Raw genomic sequence first — 11,303 nt, 5'->3', positions numbered from 1 at the left:
GTATTATGAACATTTCTAAAAACAATACAATCACCCCCACAACTATCAAAAATGGTATGGTCCAATCGTTTGCGCTTCACTGTGGTTGAAGAAGTTACAACACGCAATGGTGACAGGGGCAAACTAGTGTAGCTACTTTTGTCACGTCTTTATTGGGATGAGAAAAGAAGCCTGTGTGTCTCAACAAACTTTGAGAAGATCTGTGACTGCAATCTGAACTTCCTCGCCCTGTTTTCTGTGATGGTAAGTAGTTTCCTGCCTGATTGCGAGCTAAATAAGTAGCCAGAGTTAGTGATGCACTTGTTGCGCTAGGTTCGAACGTTACGTTACCATCCCATCAAACCAAACAGGCTCTTTTAACGTTAGTAAATGTTAAACGCGACCACGATTTGGACAAAAAGGAGAAAGGTTGTTAAATCTTTGTTACCAGACTATAGCTTATCCTGCTTTGTTTCTGTTTTTAGATACTTTATTCATTAATGTGTCTAATTAGTTTATAAACTTAAGGTTACACTAAAGCTTTGACGGATCTTGCAGCCAACGCTGCTCCTTTAAATGTTGAACGTTGTGTAGCGTTTAGTGATGTGTTGGATGTTAACGAATGGGCTTTAATGAGACATTTAAATTGCGCATACAAAACGTATGACAACATACAAGTAACTTTTGGCACAGACCAGAAATATTCTGTTTCATGTTATATCATACAATTGATTTTAACTATATGCGTTTAAACATGTATTAACATAATATATAGAAGTTAGTTACTTGGTTTCTTTTTCTTTGGCAATTAGAAAAAATGTTTTTGACATATAAAACTTGATGCATCAATATCATCAGACATTGTTTTGCAACAAATAAAAGTGCTCAATTTATATATATATATATATATATACATATATATATATATATATATACATATATACATATATATGAGTAAGGGTTTATACTAAACAGTGCAATAAGTTAAGGATAAGGATAAGTATAATTTTATAATTATTAATTATATAATAAAGTGATATATGTGCTTGAATAACAATCATAGGTCAAAACATTTAATATTTGCATGAATCTCAAGTGTTACTAAAAATAGAGCTGTTTAGGGGCCAGCTCTTGTTGCTAAACTGAACCAAAGATCTCCCTCACTAAAAGAGCCACGATTCCCATCACTAGTTAACTAAATGCCCAATACGCTCTCCTAAATTAAGGTATATCAGGTTTGATAATTGGATGTTATGGGCCAGCTTTGTGAGGGGTTTGCTTATATTATAGTTGCTAAATAAATCAATGAATCCTGACTCGAACCATCCTGTTGGGGCAGATAACCGCTCTTATCATATTTTTTATGGCTTTAGAGGGAGTTAGAAGGAGAGCTTGCACAGTTCAGAGGGGATGTTGTTTTTCCAGCAGCCAGCAGTGTGCTCAGAAGTAGGGATTATGACAGTCTTGGAGGGGAATTAAGACATACAGATGGCTGCTCTCATGTGATGCCAGGTTTCTCCCTGGTCAGCAACAAAGGGGATGTCTGAAGATTTCAGCCAACACTGTTTAGGCTGATAGTAAACACACCAGCAAAACACTAATGTAGTAAATGCAGCTGATTGTGCTCTGGATTTTTAGCTAAATAAGGTTGGTGTGCATTCTCATTAGCTACTCAGAACACTTTCGTGCTTTACGCCAGCTGTTTGTCTTTGACATTTTAGCTATGTTTTGATTTATTATGACGGCATTGATAAGTCCTTGTTGCTTACTTTTAATTAAACGTATGTTTGCTTTGTTTTAAGTTATTAAGCTTAAAGAAATCATCATTTAATTAAGCAGACGGAATTCATTTCAAGCCAGGGTGCATTGAAACTTATATTTTTTGTCAGCAGAATCTTGAGTGGATATTGCATTTTAGTATGTAGGTAAGTTTAAAAGGGTCTTTATCATACTCAAACTAAATTATGTAAAGGGGGAAACATTGCTTTGCAAGTGTAGTTCAGATGTCCTTTAAGGCTGGTACTTACTTACTTCTTAAACTCAAGTATTATAGCTTTTTAAATTTATAGTTTTAAACAGCTTAAACAATCTATTCTTAGAAATCGGTCTCTATATTGAGTCTCAAGGCTTCACACATCAGTTGGTCTCCAATTGCTCACATATGTCTGCAACGTGTTCTTCCAGTATCTCAGTAATGTATTATGCAAATATAGAGTATTATCATTTGGTGATAATAACAATTCTCTGATTTGTACACCCATGTCTTCCCACACTGTCAATGTGAATGGAGAGTAAAGTTTTGTGACGGGTTGCCTGGTTTCCTGCAGCAGTAGTGATGATAGACGGCTACAGTTTGACTCAGTCATAAACAAGTCAGATATTCAAGCTACTGGAATTTCAGGTTTTTTGATGTCTGTTTGCTCTGACACACAGACGTGAACCAGGCTGTGTTTGAACACGTCCATAAATCACATTTCCTAAGAAGAATGGTTTTCCCTCTGAGCCAAGAACATTCGCTTTTGTGGTTCCCACAACTTTCTTTTAATGCTTTATATTCATATGATTTATGCCAACAGACTAGCCCCTTGTATATAGTGCTTTTAAACATATTTTTCCCAGTCCAACTGTTGGATTCCTGAAGAGTAAGTTACAAAAAGAGTCCGGTTTGATGCAATGATACAGCAGATTGTGTTGCCAAAGGATCTGTTTCTGTGCTATTTTTGATTTTTCTCAGTTAAATATTACAGATACGTACTATGTTTAAACTTGGAGGGCATTGATTACAGCTTATATTTTTGTGTATTTTTATCTTTTCTTTTTCTGACTGATTATTGTCTAGAGCGGGGTTTAAGGGGATCAGAGTCGGCGCGCGGCAGTAATTAACCTGATTAATTGATTCTGAGACGTTAATCAGATGAGCCACGCACCAGTTGGGGCTCAGGGTCAGTGTAGTGGGGCCACCTTCAGGTGAGCTGTAGCTGTAGAAGACTGTCCCTGTCTACCAAGACCATTCGTTGTGGTATGTTCAGCAGACTGTGCAATTATACATTTCCTTTCTATATCTTTATATTGCTGTTATTACGGTTGGAATATAAGCAGTATGCACAAGGATTATCTGATTGATTGTTTCAAGTTAAGGACTATTATCAGGATTACAGTTTGATAAGCTCATTGAATTTGCCCAGCTATTTCTCTATTTTTAATACACACTGTTGTAGTGTTGGCTGGTTATTTAGGTGAAAATGCTTTGAAGGTAGACCAACTTTTGTCCATTATATATGAATATATTTTATTCTTTTTCTTTAGTAGAATTGTGATGAAAACATTTGGCCTCTTTTGGCCCTTGTTGAGTTAATCTTGGTTGTAGGATAATAGGAGAATATCCGTGACCGTATGTCTGAGTATGGGATTGTTTTTGCTTCAGTTGTTCATGCTATACTGCCTAAAATGTGATCCGACACCATCATGGTTTGAGGTGAATTATGATGTGATGACGACAAAAACAACAGTGAAATTTGACTGTGAAGGTGGCATGTTACACAGAACAAACTAGTATGTGTATTTGAGCTGTGCCGATATGTGTAATCTCTCTCTCTTTTGTATCAGATCTAACACAAAGGTTCATAATCTGCTTTCATTTGTCATCATTCAATGTAACTTTTTATTGATTCATGTTTGTTGCTATTTCTTGTCTTATCTCACTCTTATTTCGTCTATCTTTTTTTTTAGATACAACATGGACGAACTGCGAGGAACAGATAAAAAGTGAAGACTGAAGAGGTTAAACCTAGAAGCAGTACGTACTACAGATTTACACAAGGCATCATGTCCACCGCCACAAAACAGGAGAGAACCATTTGTGTTCTTCTCCCCAACAAGGACCAACTGGACATCACTGTCGGGGTGGGTATTTAACGTTTCTCAAACTGTCTTCTTGACGGGTCTTTACAGATGCTTAAAGCTCTGTTTTTTTTCTCTGCACCACAGTTTTTGCACAATGTGAAAGCAAACTGACTTCTTTGTCTTCTCCAGCCCAAGTCGACAGGACAGGATGTTTTTCACCGTGTGGCTGAGCTGCTTGGAATCAAAGAGCTGCACTTCTTTGGCCTCACGGTGGTGAAGGGTAAGTTCACTCCTCGTTGACCCCCTTAGCCTCTGAACATGAAAGTACAGCTCACACTACAGTACACTGCAGTATTGTTTGAAGACTGAAAAACATGATTAGAAGTAAGACGTTTCGCTGACCAGTTCATGCACATACAGGACTTGTACCTAATTAATCAGATAGATTGTAAACAAAAGCATCAAGTCTGGATCATGCAGGTCTTTGCGCTTATTTATGTAACAGTGGAGAATGTTTTCTGCTAAATGGCTATTGCACTGAAACCCAAACAATTCCAGCCTGCATAATTGAACGTTGTAATCCACTTTAGCCCGCGAGCAAAGTTCTGAACTTTCCGTTTCCTTGTGTTCCCTTTCTCTCTTTTGGTACAAATACGTTGAAATGCCTCGGTAATCTTGTGTGGCTCACCACTTCAACAAGCAGCCTTTTGTTTTTGTGGTGTTGGTTCAGCGATCACTTAGGGCCTGGATTCCTGCAATATTAACTTCATTAAGCCTGGAATGCACCCTTGCATTCCTCCTCTTCAGCGAGGGGAGGGATGGATTGATGATGGGAAGAGGAGGGAGGGCGTAGAGGGAGAAGAAGGAGAGGAGCTGCTCATGACACAGGCCGCCTTCCTCAACTATGACTCAGTTGCCTTAATGAAGGATGAGAGGTGAAAGAGGACTGAGTCAGAGTGGGGATGAGAGAGGCTGAAAGGAGGGATGGATGTTTAAAGAAACAAGTTGTGAAACGGCTCGGAGAGAATGATTTGGCTACACAAAAGAGATAAGGTGGATCAAATTGAAAATGCCCATGTCATGACTCATAGGACCAGGCTGAGAATGGTACGACACACTCTTTCTCATTACATTGAGCAATAAGCTTTTAGCCCCTCTGCTGAAATAGAATTGAATCTTGCTTCTGATAAAACAATATTAATGTTACAGGGTTATATTGAGGGGAGTGCAGGGCAGATAAAAGCTGTGTGTGCTGAATAATTCTACTCTAGTCTTTAAGCGTAAAGTGTTTGTTGCAGTGTTTGTTTTAATGTAGAAAACGCAAACATTAGCCTTAGCATTGTTGTCATTAGCTTCCTGGTAGCCTCATTCACAAACGATAGAACAAGGGCTTTTTTCTTTCACCCTAATGAATCCCATTGTTGGGCGAATTTCACGCTTGGTTACATCACGGTTTTGTTTGCATCCTAACTGTCTGCTTGTTTCCTGATTGTCTTTCTCCCCCGCAGACAATGAGCACATCTTTTTAGACATGGAGGAGAAACTGACCAAGTACTTTCCTAAGGAAGGCCGGCAGGATACAGGAAAGGTAAGGCAGCCTGTTCTGAAGCCTAAAGCATTTTGATTTAGTGAATTAGGAGCACTTTGCTTGCTGTGACCCTTTCCGAACTATTGTATGTATGAGTTAATTGGGAGGCACAGTTCAGTGGCCTACATGCTTTTCATTTAGCATGACAAAAAGATGCCAGCACACACAGGCCTTTTCTAACATGTCTCATTCTGCATACAGGGATCACTGAAGAGAGTCTTGCCACTAGTTTTCTGCCTCAAAGTGCAGTACTACATAGAAAACGGAAGACTTCTTTGGTAAGTCCCACATCAGTGCACAAGAGTACTTGCTGGTACTTCTGTTTTTCTTTTCATCCATCTTTGTCCTCCTTTCTGACATTGTTTTGTTTCCTTCCCTCCTCCCCCACCTTTTTTCCTTTTGGTGTGCGGTACCAGCGAACGAAAGGCACGGCATCTCTACTACTCTGACCTGCGAGAGCGGGTGCTTCGCTCTGAATGTCGTCAGCAGGAGGAGGTGTACTTCCAGCTGGCAGGTTACGCCCTGCAGGCTGACCTCGGTGACCGCCCGCTGCCCAGGGAGGACATGCAGACTACTCCTTACTTTGAACCCAAGGAATACTTTCCCCCTTGGGTAGGTGTAAAAGACCTGATGTTCAGTTTAGTTTGTTTCAATTTGAAGATATAATCTTGAAGATTTTCATTAAAATAAATGTCTGTTAAGTCACTATCTATTGCCGAATGAGGTAACACAATGGGGATTGAGCCTATGGCCCACTGATGAAAGCCTTTGCGTTTGCAGTATTACAGACTGGGTGTCTGTGGCGACTTTCGCAGAAAAAAATCACAAGCAGCGCCCAGTTAGTGACGTGTTTTCCATCAGCAAGTGGTTGGTCTGCCAGAGAGGGTAGGCCGAGCTAAGTGCTGCTTTTCGGTCTCTGCAAGTGTTGCGAATAAACAGTAATCTACTATGGCTGAACAAACAAAGAAAAGATGGATGACTACAGATACAACTTCCAAAGAAAAAGAAACAAATTTGACGCTCAGAGGAAGGCAAACAGTCTAAAAAGAGAAGCGACCGTCAGCTAGGAATATCAAGAGTTACAGCCGGAGCCAACTGTGGAAGTCTGGTTATGTAGGAAGTGTACTTGCTCATATTACCGTTTATCGACAAGGTGTTGCCAAAGAGAACGAGACTGAAATCTTTGAGATTATATCTTTAAGTTAAATACATTTGTCGTTGAAAGACTGTTGTTCTATATTTTGACTTTATGTTGTACTCTCTGTCTGATGCAGTTCTGTCCCTTCTACCTTCTGTAGATCTTAGCGAAGCGTGGAGTAGACTATCTCCTCTGCCACGGGCCCAAGGTGCATCAGGAGCTGTGGGGTATGTCTGCTCGCGATGCCACGCTGCTCTTCATCAGGGAGTCATGTCGACTGGAGGATGTGCCGGTCACATTTTACAGACTGCAAAAGGTATTAAATCAATTTAGTATTTTAGTGACTTCATTTCAGCTCAATTGATTTGAGTTTTCTATCATAAACCTTCTTGAAAAGTTTGTTTTTAATAGCCAAGTTGATTTATGTCATTAAAATATACAGTGATTATTATCGAGGCTGCTTTGGAAATGTTTTCAGCTCATTTTGAATCTACAGTCATTCCAGACATTTTTCTTTCCTCTGACTGAATCTTCCATCTTCTCCAACACAAAAACAGCCGGTTTGGCTTCATTGAGCTCTGCTGGACAAATAACTATGGGGCAATTATGTAACCCTGTATCTTTTCCAGTTTATTGTCCTCCCCATTTCAAAATCACTCATCCACCGAGTGATATTTTGAAAGCCGGCCCATCCATTGCGTAATGTGCTCCCACTTTTAATTTGTTGTTAGCAGCAGCCCTGTGTTTCTAGGAGGGGGGCTCAGCTGTGGAAAAGCTCTTATCTGAACTGCTCAGATGCTTCTCTGACATCTCATCATTCTTTTGTCCAGGACAAAAAGGAAGAGAGGGGAACGGCGTTGCTCGGTCTGACCCTGCGAGGAATGCAGGTTTATCAGGTGCGTCCATGTGTGAGTGTGTTATTAATGCACAGCATATACGTCGACACATACGTGCTCGAGAGTGAGTCTGCGTTTGCTCAGAGATTCAGTCTTTGTATCTGCGGTGCTATAAAACCTCTGACTAGATGTGTGAGGAATGTGTGGGATTGCCACCAGCAGCAGTGCATGAGGAGATAGGAGCTGTCTGCCCGGCCCGTCAGTTGTTTGATCTGTCCATCAGGGGCCATCTGGGGGGGATTAGGGCTCCAGGCCTGGCTGATTAAAGAGCCAACAGACCGTGAGATACCTCAAGAAGCCCTCTTGCCTCTTTGCCAAGTCCAGATGGCCTCTGTTAACAGACGAGACAGCTGATTATTGATCACTAATTTTTAGATAAAAGCAAGTAGATTACACATCCATGAATCTGTGTTTCCAAACACAACAGCTCATGGACATTTCAGCTATTGTTTTTAATTATGTATGCGTGTGTCTTGTATTAAAAGGAGGCGAACAACATACGACAGCTGCTGTACGACTTCCCCTGGTCAAATGTGGGACGTCTCACCTTCCTGGTAAGCACGCTGCTCATTTCCATTCTTTGTTCCAATCGGATCGTTGTAATTATTTGATGAGCATTACCTATGTACGCTTCAGTATGTGCAACATGTCGTCCTATTCAGGGTAAGAAATTTGAGATCCAGCCAGATGGCTTGCCGTCAGCCAGGAAACTGGTTTACTTCACCGGGTCATCGTTCCGCTCTCGTCACCTCCTCCTGCACCTGAGCAGCAGCCACCGCATCTACCTCAGCCTCCAGCCTTCCCTCAAACACCTCCGCAAGCTGGAGGAGACTGAAGGTAGGAGAGGGAAGTGTGAATACAAGGACCATATTAATGTCTGTGATAATTAGTTTGACTGGGGGCTATTTGTACTCACCAGAATGATTTAGTAGCCCCTACATTTAAAAAGGTCTTCATATAGTTTTGATTACTTACCTTGAATGACCAAAGACCTCTTATGTTTGGATGGTTTTTGCTGAATTAAAAAAGAAAACCTGTCTTTTCTTCACTTTAGAGAAAAAGCGTTACAGAGAGTCGTACATCAGCGATGACCTGGACTTGGACCCCCCGGGCAGCGAGAGCAGCCCTGGTCTGTCCCGTCGCTCCACCAGCAGCTCTGGAATCGAAGCCGACGCCCGCCAACACAGCCTCTCCACTGAGATGGCCTCCATGGAGGAGGAAGGTCAGCAGCGCGTGGAGAAGTGTTTCAGCTCAGCAACCAGCCGTGGCAGCTCCTGCACCTCTGGGTTTGATGCAGGCAGCAAGGCTCGAATGGAAGACGAGGGCTGGCAAGAGGAAGGTGAGGGGGTTTTTATACTGAAACATGCTGCTTCATTCAGTACAGTGTTCTCTAATATGCTCTTATAAGATTGCAGTTTGAATGCAATGAGAGATTTCTTTCTAGACTTTTAAAACTAATATCTTTTTTTTTTGTCTAGAGATCCAGACTAGTGTTGAAAGTCCAAAGGAGGTTCTTGTGGATGATCCTGAAGAGATGTTCCAGCTGGCTGATCGTCTTGAAGGAGTGTCGGTGGATTGTAGAGAACGCTCCTCAGAGACAGCAGGTATGAATCATTGTTGAGTGACATGCAAGATATTATTTAAACCGTAGGTAATTTGTCCTCTAAACCAGTGAAAATCCTATTTACCAATGACCTATTATGGGCTCTACAGAAAACAAAGTGTGTCCACCAAACAGTGATGAAGATCTTGGGAATTTACTTAACAAGGAGTTGTTAAAACAGGTAAGTTATCCATCTTCTTCTTGTCTTTTGGATAACTCTTTTGTGTTTTCTTACCTTTTTCTTTACCTCCCGTCTCTTTTATAGATCCAGATACCAAGGGCACAAGTTTGCGTGGATCGACACAGCCACAGTCTAGATGATGTTCGCCTCCACCCACCTCCAGCACCACTGGGGACGACGGTGCCACCTGATTCCTCCCACAGTTATACCTTCGGACTTCCAGATGCTTCAACAAACATTAAGACCCCCGTTGATCCCTGTCTTTACCCTCCTTTGCACTGCCAAGCCAAACCTTCCTTCTATGGCCGCAGGTCTACCAACTGCGTCTCCTTGGACATGTTAGGTGATGACCAGTTCCTGGAATTCCTACTTTGAACCCGTCCTGTGCTCTTCCTTTAATAACAGTGCAACTTAACCAGCAGGTTACAAACACACGAATGTCTCAATATTTTCTATGTGGTGATGACAACGAGGGATGTCTGGGCTCCAATATGCAAAGAGACGTTTTTGGAAATGACGGGATTTCTCATTCCTCTTAGAAAAGCTGCGGATTAGATAACTGATATCTCATCTAGCTGCACTTTAACTAGTAACCAGAGCATATTTATTCATGTTGTATATTGTGTACATACTGCAGGCACTATTTTATTACATTTCAACCTCTCTGAGCAAAAGCATTTCTTATCCATTTTTATTGTCTTTTGTAAACTTCACGCTGTCACAATGTTTTTTTAAATGTCTGATAGGTTGTATTGAGGGCATAACATTTAATAAGACATTTTAAGACCATGTGGATTTTAAGGCCATGCGGTCATGGGACTTCATTTCCTTGCACTTAGCCTATTTGCTAATGTAAACAATTCAATTTCCTTGTTTTAAGCAGGAGAATCTCTATGAGCTGCGGTGCTAATGTTTGTGCTTTTGTATAAGTTTGTCCTCTTATTTTTTGTAATTGTATTTTATATTGTACTTTATTTTTGTATAGTGTGCTATTCTTTTTAGTCTGCCACAGCAATGCAGCTGCCGATGTGGAAAATTGAACCTCTTTACAGCTTGTAATGCATTCATCCAAAGCTTTCCCATTCTATACTCACCTCCTGCTCCCATAATTACAACAGAGAAGTATTATTTGTAAAGCACTATTTCTGTAACCAGTGAGTGTATAATGAATCTGCAGTATTCTGTATTATGTAACCCCCCAGACAAAGAGCCTTTCAGTCAGTCTTTTCTCTGACATTACTTACTGGACAATTCTAATTGGAATGCAAAAGAACTGATGTCATTAGCCAATATTAACTCTTTAGATTGTCATCAAACACAGAAAAAACTTTTATTCAAAACCAGTTGCCTATGAACTCCCAGTGTTTTTTTACAATACTGAACAATTTATTTTTATCTGAAGCAGTTTTTTTATGATAGTGAAAATAAATTCTTAATGCCGCTAAATTGAACCTTTTTATTTCGTTTTTTTTCCGCTGTTGCGCCAATATCATACATTTTTACACTTGTACATGAACACCACTCAAAGCTGCCTGAGGAACTTTTGGTTTGTGTTGATTTTGGCGCCCCCTTTGGACAAAGCCATACATCATCTCTTTGCTTATTTTGTCCTTTACATGCTTCATTGGTGTTTTTTACAAATGTTTTTGTCCTTCAGTCATATGTATCACTCACTTAAAATGTCTGCCCTGGAAAATGTAAATAAAGACAGCGTGCAGTTGATCGCTTCGTACGACACCTACCCCCTGCCAGCCGGTGCAGACATTAAAAATATAGAAACAATCAATCTTGTTGTGATGGTCTGGTTTGCTTTTGCAGGTCATACAGAGTAATCAGAATAAATTTCAGTGTGTTTCAGAACCATTGAAAAACTCCTCACAGGGGCTTTAAAAGATGTTTTTTTTTTATTGCAAGATCACTCTACATCGATAGCCACTAAGTGTTACAACCTTATACCATATTCTAGAAATCAGCTAGAAATTGAAATGCAATTTGTGAATTAACAAAAGTGTTTGTGCATCAAGTCACTATTTAACTTAAATTAAATTCAAAACAGCTTTATTGACATGGGAAAC

General features: G+C 40.4%; 1 protein-coding gene across 1 annotated transcript; it reads left to right on the top strand.

Annotated features, from left to right (window-relative positions):
- Nucleotides 1–124: 124 nt before the first annotated feature.
- On the top strand, nt 125–10,992 carry LOC138588572 (FERM domain-containing protein 6). The gene is made up of 14 exons (XM_069658774.1): nt 125–243; nt 3,709–3,882; nt 4,012–4,102; nt 5,331–5,410; nt 5,612–5,688; nt 5,827–6,022; nt 6,709–6,864; nt 7,379–7,444; nt 7,930–7,998; nt 8,107–8,281; nt 8,499–8,783; nt 8,923–9,048; nt 9,158–9,228; nt 9,313–10,992. The coding sequence occupies exons 2-14, from the start codon at nt 3,805–3,807 to the stop codon at nt 9,601–9,603; spliced, it is 1,761 nt and encodes a 586-aa protein (XP_069514875.1). The 5' UTR covers nt 125–243; nt 3,709–3,804; the 3' UTR covers nt 9,604–10,992.
- The last annotated feature ends 311 nt before the right edge of the window (nt 10,993–11,303 follow it).

This window comes from Semicossyphus pulcher, unplaced genomic scaffold (genome assembly GCF_022749685.1).
Source record: "Semicossyphus pulcher isolate SPU_LCO1_2020_fin unplaced genomic scaffold, fSemPul1.0.p SCAF_12, whole genome shotgun sequence".
Lineage (NCBI taxonomy): Eukaryota > Metazoa > Chordata > Actinopteri > Labriformes > Labridae > Semicossyphus > Semicossyphus pulcher.
The sequence above is the reverse complement of the archived record's forward strand: the minus strand, read 5'-3'. Positions and strand labels throughout refer to the sequence as shown.

What these genes read in the sequence shown, in the direction of transcription:
- LOC138588572 (XM_069658774.1), top strand. Translation starts at nt 3,805, where the DNA reads ATGTCCACCGCCACAAAACAGGAGAGAACCATTTGTGTTCTTCTCCCC. An exon ending in CAAGCTGGAGGAGACTGAAG is followed by an intron (nt 8,282 to 8,498) that starts GTAGGAGAGGGA and finishes TCTTCACTTTAG; the next exon opens with AGAAAAAGCGTTACAGAGAG. An exon ending in ACGCTCCTCAGAGACAGCAG is followed by an intron (nt 9,049 to 9,157) that starts GTATGAATCATT and finishes TGGGCTCTACAG; the next exon opens with AAAACAAAGTGTGTCCACCA.